We start from the raw sequence: 20,638 nt of genomic DNA on the forward strand, positions 1-20,638 counted from the left end.
TATAATTATATCAGTCGATATGTTACGTAAAACTCTTAGATAACTGGCTCAATCATGAATATTCATCGAATATTTTAATGACCTAATGGACACGCTATATAGGAGGGTTTTTTTCTAACGTAGTTATAGCAGATGAGTAATAAGTCGAAGTACAGATGCCCTAGTCTCCGATACAAACCGATTTTTGTGCATAATGTACAGTAGAATTTCCAATACATCATTATACTTTCATTTACAATGCCCATCATAAAGTATGATGCCAAAAGTTCTTAATCCTTTAATTTTACACTTTCTGGTCACTTTACTCATTATGTTACTGCACCGTTAGCATAACAATTTCACGTTGATAAAAGATGTCAATTCGGCTTCACGGTAATGTCACCGCGAAAAAATATATTGTTCAATTATAATTCTTTTTTAAAGATTTTTGTTATCATTCCTTTATTAAATATAAATACAAACAACTATTCGTTCACAGTATTATCTTAATGAATAAAATATTAACATATTGACCCATTTCCTCTGCTCTTTCACTGTGTGACTGGATTTTAATATGGAGGATGACCCACTTGGTTGAGCTATAGACAAGAGTGTTATTTATGCTTCCCTATAAATAATACAGAACTCTAAAGGAAACCAAAAGGTTTCAATCCTTTAATCTGATGTAAAATTCTGGCAGTATTGACCGTCAATAAAAAGCAATAACGTATAGATACAACCCACGTAAATGTAATAAGGTCTTGAAGTACCTAGACTAGAGGCAATGTTTTGATCGCGAGCTTGTTCATAATACAACACGCCGCGCTGGTTTTAAAAATACACACTGACTATTGCTGAGTCACCCATTCCACCGGCTTCCATACGGTTCAGTGCAAGGTTAGGAGAAATGTCAAACGATTCTTCCAGGTATTTACAAATGTCAATTTGATGATGATGGTGTTGAATCATCTTGAATCACCAATACCAAGGACACTCTCTCTCCTCTTCATAATAGAGAGGTTTTTATTTCCTTCAAATGATTGTGTGGGAACCTGGAAATTTCATGAAAGATGAAACTGCAATGAGGCCCTAAACAAAACACCAGTGATGCAATGATGAATAGGCGTGGGGCTGGAAGACCAATTCCGAAATTCAATAGAGGAGGGTGGGATATTTTTCTTACATGATTTTATAATGTATCAAACTGGAAATATGAAAGCATCGTATAAGTCTGATTTATCTAGCTTGACCGCTTCTTTTGTGAGAGGGGTACCCCCTCTCCCTCGAGTCAAGTCAGCCTTGTCTTCATAAGATATGAATGTAGGCAATACTCACAGTCATGTTGGCGATCAAGTTTGAGGCATGAGGATGAAGTAAGTGAATGTCATTCTCATTTTCATCATCATTCGAATTCCACTTCAAGGAATCTTTGTTTCCAGTGCCACATTAAAATAAGCAGGTTGACCACTCAGTCTTCACATAGGCCTATACTGGACATTGCCCGTTTTCGATATTCGCATCAGAGCGACTGTTCCAGAGCGACTGTTTTTTTTACTTAATATGATCGAAAGCGGTGTTTCGGGGGGGGGGGGACCACAGTCATGATTATTATAAGACTAACAGCCCATGTGACCTACAGCATGTTAGTCTGATGATACTATATCAATCTCTATAGAGAAAGGTGTGTGATTAACGAGACCGACAGCCCATGCCAGTGGCGGGTCCAGGGGGGGGGGGGCCGGGCCCCTGGGAAAAAACCCCGTTAATTTTACCTTTTTTGGAGATGGGCCCCCTCCCCTGGCGCTCAAGGGGGAGGGGTGCGATTTTTCAAATTTTCGAGGGATCGGCCGGCGCGATTTTCAAATTTTCAGGAGCAAAAAAAAAAAAAATAGTGCTCACAGATATCAATTCAACTTCATTACAATATCAGTGAAGATTCATTTTCCATTAATATTTTGTATAATTTTGCTTTCAAACGAAATAGTGACAGCTTTTCGCACTTCAACTTTGCAATAATCTTTCATAAAAACTGCCATTAAAATAGGCCAATGCGCGGCCTACTTTCCATTAATAGTCCATGTCGATGTTTACTGAAAATGAGTATTAAGATGAAATAGATTAAATATAATCTGATGTAACTTGTAAACTTGTAGTTTTATCAGATGGAACGTTATAAAACTAGGACAGAAAGCCCACCATTTCGTGAAAGGCCCTCACACGTGCTGAATGCATCACGCCTTCGCCTGTCTCTGATCTCAATAGTCACGTGGACTCAACAGTCGTCTGCTAACCAAAAAAATAGCCCAGACTCATTTTCCGTGCGTACGACGCACGACAAATCTAAATCTGACTGTTTTGAACATGAATATTAAATAAATCAGATTATTTTACCTACATATACAATTTAATGGCAGCAGATAGTTTTTTATCATTTTAATATAAAAGGGATGATTTTTCTTGACGCAGAAGGGGCAACTACAGCTGATAAGTCCTAATTAGCAAAGAACTATATTATAATATTAACCTGTATGCTATGGGATGGGGGCTGACAATGCAACAACACGCAAATGCATTTGTTTTTCCAAATCTACTGCAGTATTTCAAGATAATATTTATCTTAGGAACGAATTATGGACGAAGTTATACTTTCTGGCGACATTATTTTCCATACACATCCAAGGCAAAATGTGCATGAATAACAACGCTTCGTGGCAATCCTTCATCTTATCCATCAAGTACATTTGGATAATAATACAGGGGAACGGAAACTAGATTTTTATATGAAAAGGGCATCCGTCCCAAATGAAGGGGTGGAATAATATTCCACACCCTGAAGCCATGCAAGGGCACATTAAAATAATTCTGGTCTGAGGGGGCACACCTATATGTTTCCGCTGGACGTGATAACAAGAGGAAGAAATAAATACCAGCGTCAAATATTTTGAATATAAAGAGGTTTGCTGATATACAGCATTATTATAATTATGTACAAAAGAAAGAGGTATATTGGATGGAGAGGATAACTTCCTGTCAAGATACGACACGAGTTCAACTAATTTTGGTACGAAAAAATGAGTAGGTAGATAAATATTTTGCAATGGCGTCGTTTATTTCTTTGTGTTGTAGTAGCAAATACGGAAATCCGAATTAAAGCATAAAATACATTTTCAGATTAAACACGCTTTTCTTTGAAATATTTGTATTTAGCAAATATACGATGCACTAGAAATAGCGTGGTACGTAGTGCTCAATACACCACATAGTTTGCTTACTCGAAATGTGTGACGTAGGGTCGCTTACTCTTGACGTCACAGCAAGTGCGATTGTGCTAAAAATAGCACAGCAGCGACGAACACCGAGTGATACGGCGAGCCTATTCCAAGGCTATTATTATGCCAGAAGTTGTCTTAACAGCACTATCAGTTCACCAATACACGGTTTATCCTTATTAGACGAATGCTTTTTTGCTGATTAATAGAGTCAATGTTGCCTGCTCATTGCAATTCGTATTCCAATTTGTAAGCGATGTTGGAGGCAATTATTATGACGCGGAATTTAACTTAAAAAATGAATGGTAAATAGGTGGGAAGAAGACTCACAGTCGTCACGAGAATGAAATGCATGATTTCTTAGAACCACATCCGTCATAATATTATGATTTTATTTTTTAGCATCTGTAATATTGAAATTGTAGGCTAATGACACCCTATCGGTTTCCGTATCATGTTCTATTAATACCACAACTTTTAGTCTCTCCCTCTCTCTCTCTATCTCTCTTCCTCTCTCTCTCTCTCTCTCTCTCTCTCTCTCTCTCTCAACTCTTTCATTAACTTAACAACTGATTATGTTTACTGATTAGGTGTTTCTGTGACCATATTTAAATCTGAGATGAAAAGGCATAGTCCGCTATAATATGATATTTATTTCATTATCAGATCAAAATGGCCTTGTCCATTACCTATATTGAAATATATGAACAAAGGTGAAAACATGTTAAACCACAATTAAAATCATTGCTTCACATTATGCAAACAGATCGCACTTAACAACAAGATTTTGCCAAATGGTTAAAAAAAAAAAAAAACATTTTTTTTTACAAGAATATTCTGTGCTTCAATTGGGAAAATTAATCAGCAGCTGAATATTATGAATACATCTCTTTTTCATAACCGATTTAGTTTAGAGGGAAGTGATTACACGAAATAAAATGCATACAAACTATTTAAATGTTGTGATTACGTGATAAGATAATGTGCTGGAGCTGTATAATGATGAAACGAAGTACGATACATCATTTAGTCACCATGGTCATGCTGGTCAAACACTGAAAGGTCAAGAACCGAATCCCAATGTCTCTGTACTCTATACACCTTACACCGTATGAATGGAGTTTTCAATTTACCGTTCACAAGCATTAATCGCTTTGCCGAGATAATCTCTGTTAAGAAAATGTGTCAATTAAACCAGACCCAGTTATGCGAAACGCCTAATACTCCAGAAAAGGCTCATTTTGGTCTGACATCGAATCCAAACTCTGTGAACCCGGCTATATACAAAATGTTGGAAGCCCCGAAAAAGTATGCAATCATGCATGATCGTGGAGAAATTTCATGCATGTACATGGCCAATATAAGACTTTAAGAAACAAAATGACTAAAATTTAAAAAATAGGTCCAGGAGCCAACGACTCATGAGGCTGACTGAAATACAATGCATTATAAAGGAAATACATATGAAAGTAGAACATTCTAAATGGTCCACAAGATCAACGGCCCATTGGACCTAGTAGAGGAAAGAGATGAAAATAATGATCGGTCTCGTGAACCGTTGGTCCATAATTAGTGAGTCCTATATACAAAAAGTGCCAAGATTGCCCACGAGATCTGCATTGGCGGTTTCGTTGGCTGTTGGTCATAATAATTATTATGAACCCTATAAGGAAAATAGTGTTGTCAGGAAGCATGCAAGACCGCGTGGGCTGTATATTGCTGAATGTTATGTTTTCTAAATATTAAACAAAGATTTTGTGATAAATATTTATTTATATATTTGCGAAAAAAGATCATTATCATGCCTACTCATATTTTCATCCAACAATGCTTATTATACTGCCCAAATTTATCACGAACTCTCCACTTGTCTATAAACTTCGATTATCCTTCACAAAATAATAGTTATCATCATCAAGAATCATGAGCGTGATTTCTGGGGAACTCGTAAACATCATTTGAAAAGAATCATATTCCTTGTTTTGGAGCAGGATTAAAACGTTAGATAAACATGATACAGGCAAAATCTAATTTCATTCCGTGTTTGCTTCTGATTTTCCTCGCGGGGGCTAAAAATGAAAATAGAGAATGATATGTCCATCATGCACCCGAGAGAGGCCAAGCAATTTCATATTTCATTCATTACTCCGCGTTGTGTGTACGCCCACGCTGTTCTTGAAGGCTTTGGACACCCATTTTCTGGAAACAACGAGGTGGAAAACTCGTAGGCGTTCCTGTTTTTCAAGGAAGCATCGTCAACTTTGACATTATAGCATGGGATTTGAGTCTTCATCTGTCCACTCTCCCTTTTATCATGCTGATTTTTTTTTTTTTTTTTTTTACAGCAAATGGGGAATATCACAGGCAGAATTTGAAAAATTACGCCCACGTTTGTACTTTCTTTTCATCTCCCCCTCATTTTGTGTACCCCATTTCCAAAGCATTTAATTGCGTTTAAGATTGAATATACGCTAAAATGATCGAATGAATAATTTAGCCTACATTTTGAAAGTAAAACCACCGTGATCTATTATTAGGCTACAATATCACCATCTACCATGCAGGAGCGACATCATTCATCCTGCATGCAATAATAACCGTTAGTTCTACGTGCATGTAACGAAACCGTCTAGACAGAATTTTATCTTAAATGAAATGAATGTGAAGTAAAGTGACTTTGTTTAGTCTTTGTTTATATTTTGTTGTGAAAATACAAGGATATTTACAGATGCAGGATATGGGCATATGCCCAATAACAACATACCTATTTCCGAACAAGGAAGTATTATCATGATAATACTGTTAAAATAAACAAACACTTCACCAGAAATTGTCACCGACGCCTACTACTTCTATAATTTCCGCCTATCGAAAGGCATATTCTTAGTAACGGATCGCCATAAGGGATCAATCTGTTATTTTGTAGAGCCTCTCCCCCCCCCCCCCCCCCACCCCCATCCCGATGCCTCGCATCATTACTCGGAGAAAGTGATCGGTGTGACGTCATCCAGTGAAATGTCAAAATGCCTGGTCACGCGCTTTGATTGTTGATTTTTGTTATCTTGGCACTCCTTGCTCGCGGCGCATTACTGCTGTACGACAAGAAGTATTTAAATAAGCTTCTGCTGTCATGGCCTTTATCCTGTAAAATTATTATTATTTCATGTATTTTGTTCTTCTTTTTATAATATCATTTTATACTCTTTGTATATAATGTCACATTGAACTTAACTAATACATCAAGTAGCAAAATAACGATTCTGTTGTTACCATGCACACGTGATGAAAATAGTTAGTCCACTTTTATAATAAAATGTTCATTGTGTTTTGAGTTAGATATCGTGTGTCGTGTGATAGAGTAGCAGGATTTTTTTTTTTATTAAACTTTTCAGCTTGAAACATCTGTTTGTTTTTCTTCTAATAATTATGTGACGTTCCTTGTGACGTCATTTTTTCGGATTTGCCGCCATATGGCTACATGCTGTGTTGACGAACTTGTACGAACCGGAGCGTACTGCGAGTTAATGCCCTGCAGAGAACAAAATATTCAACAAACATTTATTTTCAGTTTTCTTTAGCAATGGATACTCAGGCGCGTACGCAGGGGGAACTAAAAAAAACCCAACCCGGGCCCCCCCCCCCCTTTGTTTTTTGTTTTTGTTTTTGTTTTGTTTTTTAATTATAAAGAAAAAAAAGAAAAGAAAAAAAAATTATGCCCATGACTGACCTAAAAAAGGTGACCTTACCCCCCCCCCCCCCCCAACGAAGAAAAATGTCAAATTTTCAAATTTCGAGACCACAAAAAAGAAAAAAGTGTCCTCTTACCCCCCCCCCCCCCCCCCTTGAAAAAATCCTGCGTACGCCTCTGTGCATACTGATGCAAAAGAAATGCAAAAAAAAAAGAGATGCAAAAAGAACAATGGGTATACAATGATTTAAATATTCAATATTCAAGCCCCCAAAATGTTTCCTTTTTAAAAATATAAAATACATAGAAGCTAGGTTTCTTCCAGCATTTAAAACTTGAATCTATACCATCTTGAAACGCTCTCACTCCACGCCCCATTTTAAATGTTGATTTTTAAGCCCCCATAATAAAAAGTAAATAAGCAAACAAAACAAACAAACTAAATAACCTTCAATTTTTCAATGACAAATGAAATCGAGAGTCACTGATTATCACGGCTACACTTTGTCACGTTATTATTTGATATGAAGAATGAATAAGAATAGAACAATAATGTTTGTGAATGGTGAGGCTTTGATTTCGGAACTCGACGCGCGAAATAGTTGAGATGGTTCTTGGTTGGTTGGTCCTCCAAAATACTCGTCTGAGTTCTAACTGGAGGTGCAAATGGTTAGCAAATTGTAGGAATTGTAATTACTTTGTTCAGATTGCATTGGAACTTTTTGGTTCCTTTAAAACGGTCATTATTTTTTCAGGAACAAAAGAAGCTTTCCATTCTTCTAAAATGTTCAATTTAATTAATGTCAGGTACATAGGGAGGCAGTGACATGTCGATTCTTTTTTTGCGAAATGACTTGGAATTTCATGTAGCCCGGCCAGGGATTCGAACTGAGGTCATTCACCTCGATCAACTCGATGCCTATTATTAGCTACGAGGAAAAGGTGTACGACCTCGGATAACCTAAATTCTTCACATTCCATGATGCGCAATTGCTTCGCGTGCATAAAAGCCATGCGCAAGTCACCTAAACTATTTTTGTGGGTGTGGTCTTCTACACAAGCGCGTGTAAATGCTAATTTAGGGCGTGTTCATGTAAATTTATTATGCGCGTCCATAAGACCAAATAAACCGATAATGATAATATATAAATATGTTTCTTATTTGCCTATTGTTTTCAAACGATAAAAAACGATCGGGGTTTCCTTCCAAACACCAATCAAAATAGTTTCTACAAATCTTGCAGATTATTATACAAATAATGAATGGTTATGAGTTCAATAGTGCGAATATTTTCATGAGTTGAAAGATTAACATTCTATTCAACGTTGAATAGAGTTGAATAGAATCAACGTTAATCTTTCAACGAATGAAAATATTCGCACCATTGAATGAATGAAAAACATTCATTATTTGTTTTATACAACATCGAAGAAGATCTAATAGAACGTTATCAACAAATTATGCTTTACTCCTTATATCAAAGATAAATTAAAGTTGGAGTCAAGCCTTCTCGATTACATTCAGATTGCCTGCGCGTCAGATACACGCAGGGATACGCGCGCGCACGGCTGAGAGGAACGCAGGCTGCATATAACCAAAATTGCACGGCGCATATAACCAAAAATGCACGACCGTGCAATATAACATCTATTGAATATCATGTGACCAACAATCCTCCAATCAAATGACAAGGATCCACGTAGGTGTTGTATAAAACAGGTATTGTGATGCCCTGGCGTTGAGCAATATACTCATGCAGTAAACGATGTTTCTTGTTTTGTGTTTTAACGATGTGAGATTGTAATTTATAATAAGGCGTTTTGTATTTTAACCTCAACCATTTTTTTAAAGATTTAATTCAAGATAAACATATTTAGGTTTGATGAGTGCACAACAAGAATACAATGAAGAAAAGTAATACTTAGACGACCAGTGCATTCAAGATGTAACGTCCAAAACTTTCAGTAAAAAGGCATCACTTTATTTGCCTAACTTTAAAGATGGAATCGAAATGAAATTAGAATTTAAAGCTTATCAACACACTAGTGTGGCTAGGAGGGATTAGAACACACAGCTAGGTCACTGACAGGTGGCTATCTCATCAACTCAGCTCTCAAATAACATAAGAAATAGAGGATCATGGGGGACCAAAAGCAACCGATTGGGGAAGTTTTCTATATAGAGGGAGCAAGTAGCTACAAGTAGGACTGTGTGGCTTTGTGATAAGTGTGTTCTCTAAAAACCCTCATAAAAGGATAAAGTGCTATTACTACTACACGAACTCAGTAATGCAGATCTTGTTTCAACCTACATAATTGTCATGATTGAAGGTTAGATTTGATGATTACTGGTGCGAATGAAATTAATTTACATTTTCTATGGAAAAAATTTAACCTCACAGACTAAACATGTCGAAACTTTTAACTGATCTGCTTCGATACGGAAATCTTAAGATGAAATTTCTCTCTTAATTATGTGAGAGGAGCTGAGAAATGTGGCGTTAGATCGTGCACAGTGACCCCGTGGATACGCCCTAAACTTATAGTTAGGGGGGGGGGGGGTCAAGTGCAGATAGGCCGAAACGTTCACTGATGAAGTGCAGAATCTTTCCCCTCCCCCACCCCCCCCCCCCCCACACACACACACATTTAGTAGGAACGAACGAAAATCAAATAATGACCCTTCGATGTGGCAAATTTTGTATACTTGAGATTGTGTACTCATAAAAGAAGAGCACTTGCGTGAGTTCACTTTTCTGGGGCAAGTTCATGATTAAGCGTGTATTGATTTCAGATTGGTTTCAGCTTTTAGTGAAGATAAAACTACAATGAATCCTAGGTTTAATCACATTGGAAACAATAGGCACCAGCTGACTTCACGCTGATAGCGTCAATGAACCATTGTTATCATCCCTTGTTGAATACCTCTCCTGCATCGTGCGAGAGGCTGACTGTGTAATTGTTACCCTGTTTCCTTGACAACCCCTCTTTGAATGACAGTTATTGCTAGCGTGAACAATGCCACCCCGGACAGACTGAACATCTCTTTTCTTTTATTACCTGTATGGGTCCGGTCCCCAGGATCTGAGTGATGTACCCCCAGCCTGTAATGATCATTATGTAGTGATTACGTGCAGAAAAGCGATGCCATCCTTTGTGGCATCGTTTTTGTTACCGCCGTTACCAAGTCTTTTCGGAGAAGGTGCCCAGGGTTTAATGAGTGATGTACCCCAGGTTTTTTTGTTTGTTTACAAATTATGCAAGAGAAACAAAACAAACCTTCTTGATATGATTCTATTTTCCCCGCCATGCCTTCGAAATAATTTCACTTTTCGAAAAGGTCCCCATGCAGGATGAGTGATATAATATACAAGCTTGAAGAACTTGCGTGCAGGTGTGCAAATGATTTTTTATGTGATTAGGATAATTTTTGTCTTAAAAACTAAGAGGTATACCCGGGGAGGTATAATGATAAGAATCGGTTTGCCACTGGTTTATCGTTCTGTAAACTCAAGAAGTATATACACTGCCGCTATAATTACAGAACCCATGGAGATCTATCACGAATTGTGGATTGAATCGAATTGAGGACGTATAAGCTAGTATAGTAAGCTTTTTGTTGTTAGAACATCAATATTTTTTAAAACTCAATTGGAATACATTGGCATGTTTTTTTTTTAATTGTTGATTACTCTGGCGAGAATCCCTTAAAAACGGTCATTAATTCAGCGGATGAATTCGAATTGTAGATGCTATGACGTAGGTATACTGTATTATAGCAAGCTTTTGGTTGTCAGAGGCGATGTTCATTTTGAAATCAGTTCTATAGATTAAGAATACATGTAGGCCTACCATCTTTTCTTGTTAATGTTTAATTGATGATGGTGAGGTTGTTGAGAACAGAAACCGGGGGAGAGAGAGAGAGAGAGAGAGAGAAAGGAAGAGAGCGCTCACGTCAGACGTCAAAATCATAAAAATTAATTTCAGTAATATAAATCCAGTAATTCCTCAAACATTACGTGGTATTATTTTGTAAGAAGAACCTCTCATGCACACATATTGCTGGTATATTATCCAGCGATTATGCTGGCTATCTGCCATGAGAAGAACATTCTTCGAGAGGTAGCCTCCAATAAGAAGTTACGATCACGGGACAACATCTATTACAGACATCTCAACTCGTGACTACAGACATGAAGGTCACAGAAAATTTCAATTCAGTGGCGGTCATGAGAGAAAATTTCAATCAAAATTTGGAATAATGAGCGACATTTCTGACGTCAATCTTTGCATGGTGATGAAAAGTAATTATGATTTTCAAAATCACTTCTATAGTCCCGGTATCATATGCCAAAATCTTCCCCAGAACATACCTAGATACCATTCTTATGACTTCGTGTGGTATATTATAGTTCATAAAATTTGGCGGGAATCCAATGTTACATGTTACGAGACACCTACAAACAATAACATAAGCACATGACCGTTCCTAACGATATTTAGGTCGTCATGATCCAGTCTAGGTGTATACAGACACCGGGACTACTTCGGGACCACATACCAACTTGAATTTGTATACTGGTAACGCCACTCCACCAGGGCTTCGCGCCAAGAAATTTGAGTTTTGTTTACAAACAGTCGAACCGTTCTTCGGCAACGTGACGCTCGCGCCGTAACCATATCGTAGTCTAAAAAATGCAGACTATGGTGAATCACAACAATATCGCAAAAGGTTGTTTTGATACTTCAACGTGCAACACAATTGCATGGCGAAACCTCATAGACATTGTATAAAACATGATTACAATATCATTTTTTTTTTCTTTTCTTTTTTTTCCCATTTAAAATGTAATACATGACAAAAGAAAACAGATATCGTTTCTCAGGCTACGAGACTCGTCGAAGCAGACAACGAGAACCATATCGATTTGTGGAATTGTTACGGATGAATATTCATGAGGATGTTTACCGATACAAATCTGGCTCATCCGGAAACAGTTTACATCAAGTATCGGACAGTTGGTTACTAATCAATAAACCGTTGTGGAGTTACACAATAAGTGACCAAGCTTTTAGGGGTGGCCTAACATGTTTATTGTTGGGTTCAAATTGTGGCCATTGAAAGCATGAAATTCTTTTTCATTTTGCGCCATCACTTTTGTTGGCATATTATTATGACACAGACTGATGTAGGTTAGTATGGTATGAGAATAATGATACTACTACTACTACTACTACTACTACTACTACTACTACTACTAATAATAATAATAATAACATTAATAAAGAGGAAATGAAAGTCGTAAAATATACTTATTCAGTGACAATATCGAAAGGTGATCCATGAGATAATTACAGGACAGATGTTCTTTGTATATAAACTGAATTGGTGTACTCTAAGGTTTGAGGTTTGACGAATATAACTTTACAATCATACAGCTCATTCTGTACTATGCCTGGTAATGAGATATTCAATGATTCTGGCAATATACACGATTGGACGCTTTATGTATACTTTTATAATATTTAAATACTATCATCTTTGAATAGTTTTGGTTTTATCATGGACCTACCACTTCTTAGTAGGTCCTGAAATAGCTATACTTTTTAGGAAAGCCTATTTCCAGTTCTATTTCTCCCTAAAGACATATATTACTGAGTGGTCTCACTTTGTCCTCATTATCATGAACTTCGATAAAATAATGATAATTCAAATCGTAAAAAGACCTGAATCACGATGACTCGCGAAGACTGCCTGGCAGTACCAAGCAAGTCGGACCACCGGTTAAGACGGGCGAGGCTACCCCCGAAATATATAATACCCAAACAATAGTGGGTCCGTCATCGTATAGGTGTCCCAGGGTAGCCACATTCCAGGCATTCTTCGACTCTAACCTCACCCTGTATTGTTGTCTCGTACCTGCGTGAGAAACTTCCCAAAAGTTGAGTAACTTTTTCATAGTTCTATCGAGCATACGTTGGAGAACTATAGAGCTCTGTTTTGCGTGGTCTAGAACGGGGCGAAGGCGTTGGCGCAGCAGACTTATGGCTTTACATCCACTTGTCTTTTTGTGTATGAAGTTAGTGTTGATCCGTTCTTAGGATACTCTATTGACATTCATGGGCTGACAAGTTTTACTTATGCAAAATAGTCGAAAGTATTATATCACAACAAATATACTATATATTTATGTGTGCATGTATGCGAGCCTGATGTTTTGAGTGGATAGTATAGGTCTAACATTATCATAAAGAATCCTTCCTTGTTTGATGTTGTGACGTCTCATTAAGTTAAATATTGTTTTGATTGGAATGTTGTCATGAGGAAATAATCGTTTGACGTCATTGGAACTACATGTAATTGAGTCTTTGGAGAGAGAGAGAGAGAGAATGAAAGGGATATAATTATAGTATTGATAATATTGATAGTAATAATAATATTGATAATAATGATAATCAAATAATAACAATAATAATAATAATAATAATAATAATAATGAAATTAATAATAATTTTAGACAAATTAAGAAAAAGATATAAACTTAAACTGTGGCTTGGAAAAGAGATCTTTGTAGGAAAATAGAATGATCAGACTAGAAAAGATTGTATTTACATGTACCATGAGCATAATAACAAATATGAAAACAACCAACAAAGCTAAAAATACATGGAAACAATACAATTAATGGAATAAGTATGACTACATGCAATTCAGTTTAAATGTTTAGAAGATTACCAATTGTAATTATGCATAATTATGATTGATAATATTGAAAGATTGGAAATAGTTCACTGATGATCGTCAATGGAAAAATGCATGTTGAATTAAAGTGTTGAAATGTAAAATATAAAAAGTTAAGTGCCTAGAAATCCGAGTAGCTCTAGTACATAAAAATTGTAGTCCAACGAGGATAAAGTACAGTAAAAAAAAAAAAAATTGTCGCTCATAATAATATCATATTGGTGAGAGGTCTAGCGTCCTCAACGACTGTTATGAGAGCATGTCGTCTGCTTTGAATCGAACCAGGCAGGCGCGCTTACGTTGGGCGGTTTATCGACGTAGCACGCGATGTTATGTCGCAGAGTTAGGCATAATTATGCTGTATTCATGGTCTCGGTCGTTTGCGCGACGGGCACTGCTTGGCTTCATGCCCAAGTACATGATTGAAGTTTTTCATTTGAAATCATGTCAGTCTTACAATCCTGGAATCTGCAATGTATTCAATACTGAAGAACATATGTTTCCCCGTTGAAGAAGTTTGTCTACTTTGGAAAGCTTTTTTCTTTGTTCTTTTCTAATTGAATAAAGTAAGGTCTAATAGTAACTTACACAGCCGTATTCATAATTATAAGCTCATGTTATAGATCTAGTTCTTGTCTGTAAATGCTACATATTTCTATTATTCATGATAAGAGAAATTATGATTTCTTAATAACTTGTAGAAGTACCGTCAAAATACGATAATTTTCATCTGAAATGAATGTACGAATGTTCTTTCACATAATTGTGGCAGACATATTAAAACGCTGAAGAAAAAAGCAGTTTGCAGGCAAAATCATCCAGACATTTTTTATGCACACCGAGATTTCGCGGTCAAAAGTTCACCTGGCGGGGAGAATCGAGCGCTATAATGTACGTTCAACCTTATGAATATGCATCAACACAATCAGTTTGATTCGTCCGCTGGTTTAGAAAAAACATCCAATCACAAGCGACGATATCCTACACGTTAACCGTTGATAAAAGCGGGAAAGGGCATACGCGACTAAATTAGTACCAACATTTGATCATTTTACAAAGGCATTTGATGACCTGCAAATCATCACAAATTCATTCAGAAAACCTAATGAACATCATTTGATCACATTTTCAACGTTTAGTTCATGTTTTATAAGAAAACAGGTACCAAAAGAGCATTGTTTTGATCACCGTGCGGATGGATATACTTCTTATGAATATTCATCAGTCACTGACTCCGAGCCTCAATGTTATGAGGCGGGTACACCCGGCTTGCATGCACGGTACGGTTTGGCCTGTGTTTAGTGTTTTGTGTGGTCGTGGCAATTTTTACTATAGTCACCCGACGATCATCAAATACTTCAGTAGTAAACACAACTCTAGTCGTGAAAGCACCTAACCGACGCTCTTGGAATTATACTTACGGATCGTATTCTATATTCATCACAACAGCGTGACAATATTATTTCTCCTCTAAATTCAACATGAATCTACCTCGGAAGCTGACAAGTCAGTTTGCCGAAATTTGCTCCATGAACGTTAAAAACATGGGACGAACAACAGCTGATCGCAACGGTAAGTTCAATTTCAAATTTCTAATGTTGATGTTATTTCTGTAATGTACGAGAATCTGCTCTTTCTCTGTCTGATCTTTGTATTTTTCTCTCATTTCCAAGACTTCAGTTTATAACAGAAATTTTTCTCTAATTTTGTATTACAGGAAAGCAGCGAGAATCATTTGAGAAGACGTACAGCATCGGTTCTTTGATTGGAAGCGGTGGATTTGGTACAGTCTACGCAGGGTCTAGGATATCTGACAATTTGCCGGTGAGTAGACTACTACTGCAGTGCGTTTATGTATACCGCGAATGTTATTGTATTGTGATGTGCAACTCAAATGTGTAAAATGAAAATATTCAACTTGCACTAGAGGTCTAATTCCAATGATCGTAGATTGTAATAAATGCTGTTCCAGTTTTTTTACTCGAAACTTCATTAACATTTCTATTTCTCTTTTGTATTTTTCAGGTCGCAATCAAGTTGGTGAATAAAGAGAAAGTCAACGACTGGGTGCAGGTGAGTGTTACACATTTCCACATTACACTCGCACACACTCAAAGCGATCTGTTGAACAAAGACTTGTAAACGCAGACTAGACCGGCCGGTTCGTTCGCATCAGCTGGCGGAATGCCAAATAAAGTCAATTTCGCCGGTCACAATCAGCTGTTCACTCCCTTGTTTCAAAGACAATTTTACATTCAGTTTTGAACGCCAAACCCTTTTTATTTAATTTCTATTTATGAACTAAATGCAAACTAAAGTTTTTAGTTGCAACACCACCATATATTTCCTCAGATCATCTTAATTTTTTTAGAATTTCCAACTTTTCTCTGTCCTACATTACCAGTGATTACAAGTTAAAACTAGCATATTTTTAGACAAGACGTACTTTTTAGGCAATTTTTTTCTTCTTGTTAAGTTGTTATCAAGCCTTAAAGATTCTAATTTATACTTGCATATTAATGTCCGTTTCTATATTTTTTCATATGTCTAATGTTGCTTTTTACCTTATTTTATTTTAACAGCTCAATGGCAGAGAAGTTCCACTCGAGGTTAGCCTTCTGAAGCGTGTTTCTTCAATCCATGGCTGTATTAGTATGTTGGACTATTTCGAACAACCCGACAGTTTTGTGATTGTTATGGAAAGGCCTGATCCTGCCAAAGATCTATTCGACTTCATCACTGAGCAAGGACCTTTACCAGAAGAACTTTGTCGTCGATTCTTCAAGCAAATTGTGGAAACTACAAGCCGCTGCCATGAGGCTGGTGTAGTACATAGAGACTTGAAAGATGAAAATGTATTGGTTGACCTGAAAACTGGACATCTTAAAATCATAGACTTTGGCTCTGGTGCTTTCCTTAAGGATACAGTCTACAAAGATTTTGATGGTGAGTTTGGAAAGCAAATTAATGTAGTTTTTAACAAAGAAATTTAAAAAAAGTTGAAAAGAACTAATAATATGCAGCAAATATATGAGTCATACTCATATATTTCAGATCTACATGTACATCTAATTCTATTTGGACTTTTTGGTAGAATAAAGATCAGAAAAGACAATATGTTCTTACACTGGAGTCCCAGATATTGAGCAAGTAAAATATAACTAATAACTGTTTATTTCAAAGAAAATAGGATCTGATGTACAGTACATGTTCTTGGAGACTACGGTAATGATATCTACAGTTGTATATAGACTCGGTTGATCATGATCTTGAAAGTAATGTTCAATTCACTGTTGAAAATGTTTTCACTCCATATTGAGAGAACATAGTGTAGCCAGGGGAAGAAATGTATGGAATTCACTAGTGTGTACACATACATGTGTGTGTATAGTGCACTTCACTTACTGGGTCTCGGGGAGAAGGAGCTTGCGACTGACATTTACACAGCCATTCAGGGTATGACGTCAAACGGCGGGTGAACTATTCAACCCAAGCCTAGTAAGCTATGCAAACCTGGGAAGAAATTTTACTTATGCCTCGGTGAACTCTCCCCCAGATCATATTGCAGTGAAGAATATGGAATGGAAATACTGATGTATATAATTGTGATGTAGTGTTTTATAGAGATTTTAAAGTGTTTACCGTTAATTATGTAAAACATTTTCTAATGAAGTATCTTAATTTTTGTCTCCTCTGCAGGCACTAGAGTGTACAGCCCACCTGAATGGATTACGTCACACAGATACCATGGACGCTCAGCTACAATCTGGTCACTTGGAATCTTACTCTTCGATATGGCTTGTGGTGACATTCCTTTTGAAAAAGACGATGAAATCTGCAGAGCTGAACTCTATTTCCGCGACGGTTTGTCACATTCGCTGAAAAATCTGATCCAGTCGATGCTCCAGGTGAAACCCCAGCACAGATTGAAGATTGAGGACATTCTTGATCATCCCTGGATGAGGGAGGGTCAAACAGACAATGGTGGCCAAAAGATCATCTGCACTGGACATTCTATGAATAGCTTGGACAATAGCCCATACAGCAGCACCAACTCTAGCCATGAGGACATCCACAAGGCACAGACATGCCAATGCACAGTATCGCACCCCTCAAACTGTTTCATTCACAATCGTGCAAGTGATGTTGTTTCACAGACATTATCCAGTGTCAAATTACTCTCAAACTCACAAGATTCTGATTCATCAGACTCTGGTATTGAGGATGGAGAAGTTAGAGACTGTTTGTTCGTCCCTATAGCCCAACACAGCTAACAAACCTTGTTATGCATCATCCTACCATGGACTCCTGCAACGCACAATTGGAGTAACCTTCCAAATGTGTCGTTTTATTTATCGCGTATTCTGCCATTACAGATGCGGTGCTAGTGGCTGTGTTGTGGTCGCGTTTTATCAAGTGCAATATTTCCCTGTTTTTGCTAAGTGATGTCATGTTGTCGTATTTTAAAGGGGCAGCAAAGTATTAAGGTGTGAATATTTTGAGATAAAAAGATGCTGGTTATTTATTTATATATAACCTCGTTGAGGCTTGTTCATTAGGTGAAGAAATAACTTGAAAACATTAAAACCCAGTGTGTGATATTAAATTTGCTGCCTCTTGCTGCAAATGTGAGATTGTCCTATTGAATGAATGTATAATACCCCATTGAAGAAGGGTGTGACATGGTCGATTTGCACATGTTAGGTGCAAGCATTTTGCAAGGGATAGCAAAGTATTTTGTACCTTAAAATGTGCCAATTCCCTTAAGAATTTTATAAGCTTGTTTGCTAAAATGCAATAAATACCAGCAACTCTTTGCAGTTGCCTTGTGAGTATGATATTTACAAATTTGTCCTATTTCAACATGTATGTCACATCCTTCATGCCCTATTTAATAAATCTATATATTGTTGCAAACCAAATAATGACATTTGTATGTGACTTTACGCCACTTCGATATCAGTTGCATTCAATAGTTCTACTTAAAATCAAATTTTGCAATTTAAAAGTTGCCCATTTAATCTCAACATCTTTTCCAGTTTTAACAGCAATTTAATTATCAGCCCTGCATTATTATTCATTGAAAATTATGTATTGAAAAGGAATTCATGTTGCAATAACACATGAATTTTATTTCAACATTTTGACTGAAAGTATATTAGTATTTTTAAAAATCAGATGTATGGATTATTACTTTTATTTGGGAATCTAACATATTCTTGGGCTGGATATGTGAATTACTGGAATAGATACATACATTACATACATTTATGAATCAACAGTATGGAAAATGTTGATCCTTTTCTCTTCTGTGAAGTTTTTAAATTGCCATCATTGATTTTCATTTCTCATTTTGTTTTGAGGTTGGTGTCAATTCTGGTCCGATAGTATATAATAATTAAAAATTTAAATTTGATGTTTAATTTTTGAATTTGAATTTTGAATTTCAATTCTTAATTGCAATCTTTATTTGCTCAGGTTTGGAAAAAATGAAATTTAAAATGAATTTGCGAATTTCTATATTGGAATTTTCAAGTGCTTGAAGAGATATCTAGTTATTCAGAAGTTACCAAGAAATGTCTGTACTTGAAGTTATGGTTAATATGGTGCATTTCCCTTATTATATTGAAGCCAACAACACAATTAAAGACATTTCTAACCCCCTGATCCTTCCAGTAATGTTGAAAAATTTCAATTCAAAGTCCACCGTTGTGCCTGAATCATTTTAAGCGGTGACCAAAAATTAGGCATAGGTCAATATATATATGTGTCTTTATTTCTCTTGTTTAAATGTTTGTGTGAAAAAACTGAAGTTGTCTTTTGACATGTCCTATTTATTTGTCATCACTCAGATACCTCAGTACCCGAAGATTGTTGAATTTAGTAATATATTGTTCCTCATGAATTTTGATGTGGGATTATACGTTCATTTTGTTATTAATTTAATTGAATTTTTGTAAATAACAGATATGTATTTTTTATATTGTGGAAAAAAAGAAAAAAAACTTGCAATAAAAATATCAATTAAACGGTTTGCCAGTTGGCACAATGAAAACTTACATTACTTTTTCAAGTTTGCTTTGTTTGTAAACAGTACAGAGATGTGAATTGCCGTGTATAGACTGATGATGAGATAGTTTTCCCCATGCGAATGAAGACAGAAAGGAAGGATGATCGATCAGAAAGGTCGCCCTAGATAATAATATTGTGAGGAATGAATTGGATGTTTAATGAGACAGAGATATATTTTTTTACGGATAAGTGAGAGCGAATGAGAGGTACTATTAAACATCTTATAAGCAGTTTAACTGCGGTTCAACCAAAAACACAAAATATAGTTTTAAAAACCTAAATAGGCCTGATGGGGCGATGCTTGCTTAGTGAGCCGTCTATGTCAGCTCGATTTCTGTCAATGAATATTTGTTCCATATTCATGAGTAAGTGAAATGATATGAGATGTTGATATGAAGAGGGAGAGGGACGAAGAGAGAGAGAGAGAGAGAGAGAGAGAGAGAGAGAGAGAGAGAGAGAGAGAGAGAGAAGAGAGAGAAATAGTGAGACATAGAAAGAGAGATACATGTAGTTAGATTAAATCGAATGTTTTGGGGGAGGTTTTTCTGGCGAACAAAGAATTGATAATTCGTTCTTAATCCATGGTCACTCATAGTGCAAGCCAGTTATTAATTTCATAGTTGTACACGTACGAAATTAATAAGATTTGTACAAAGAAGACCTCCTATCTTCCTAGAAAAAACACTCTATAATCATTCAAACCTCTGGAGAAATTTTACTAGAGCAAAAGCTGACAACAATCTGCCCGGCCTAGCTCCAATCTGTCGAGTCATTGTACCCTTTATCATGCACTCTGTGAGTATTTGGTTTCTTCATCTACAATTATTAAAGGTCTAAAATGGAAATGTACTTTCGTATGAGTCGTATTTGGGATCATCTCCTTAAGAG

At 36.5% G+C, this 20,638-nt stretch overlaps 1 protein-coding gene across 1 annotated transcript; it reads left to right on the plus strand.

The window, feature by feature from the left end:
* Positions 1-14,985: 14,985 nt before the first annotated feature.
* On the plus strand, positions 14,986-19,737 carry LOC753187 (serine/threonine-protein kinase pim-1). Its single transcript, XM_011664002.2, has 5 exons — positions 14,986-15,250; positions 15,396-15,502; positions 15,704-15,751; positions 16,261-16,624; positions 17,378-19,737. The coding sequence occupies exons 1-5, from the start codon at positions 15,160-15,162 to the stop codon at positions 17,950-17,952; spliced, it is 1,185 nt and encodes a 394-aa protein (XP_011662304.2). The 5' UTR covers positions 14,986-15,159; the 3' UTR covers positions 17,953-19,737.
* The last annotated feature ends 901 nt before the right edge of the window (positions 19,738-20,638 follow it).

Source organism: Strongylocentrotus purpuratus, unplaced genomic scaffold (assembly GCF_000002235.5).
Source record: "Strongylocentrotus purpuratus isolate Spur 01 unplaced genomic scaffold, Spur_5.0 spur5_scaffold_6, whole genome shotgun sequence".
In the NCBI taxonomy this organism is placed as follows: domain Eukaryota; kingdom Metazoa; phylum Echinodermata; class Echinoidea; order Camarodonta; family Strongylocentrotidae; genus Strongylocentrotus; species Strongylocentrotus purpuratus.

Coding starts and splice junctions, on each gene's coding strand:
- LOC753187 (XM_011664002.2), top strand. CDS start 15,160: ATGAATCTACCTCGGAAGCTGACAAGTCAGTTTGCCGAAATTTGCTCC. Junction 15,251..15,395: donor AACAACAGCTGATCGCAACG/GTAAGTTCAATT, acceptor TTTGTATTACAG/GAAAGCAGCGAGAATCATTT. Junction 15,503..15,703: donor GGATATCTGACAATTTGCCG/GTGAGTAGACTA, acceptor TGTATTTTTCAG/GTCGCAATCAAGTTGGTGAA.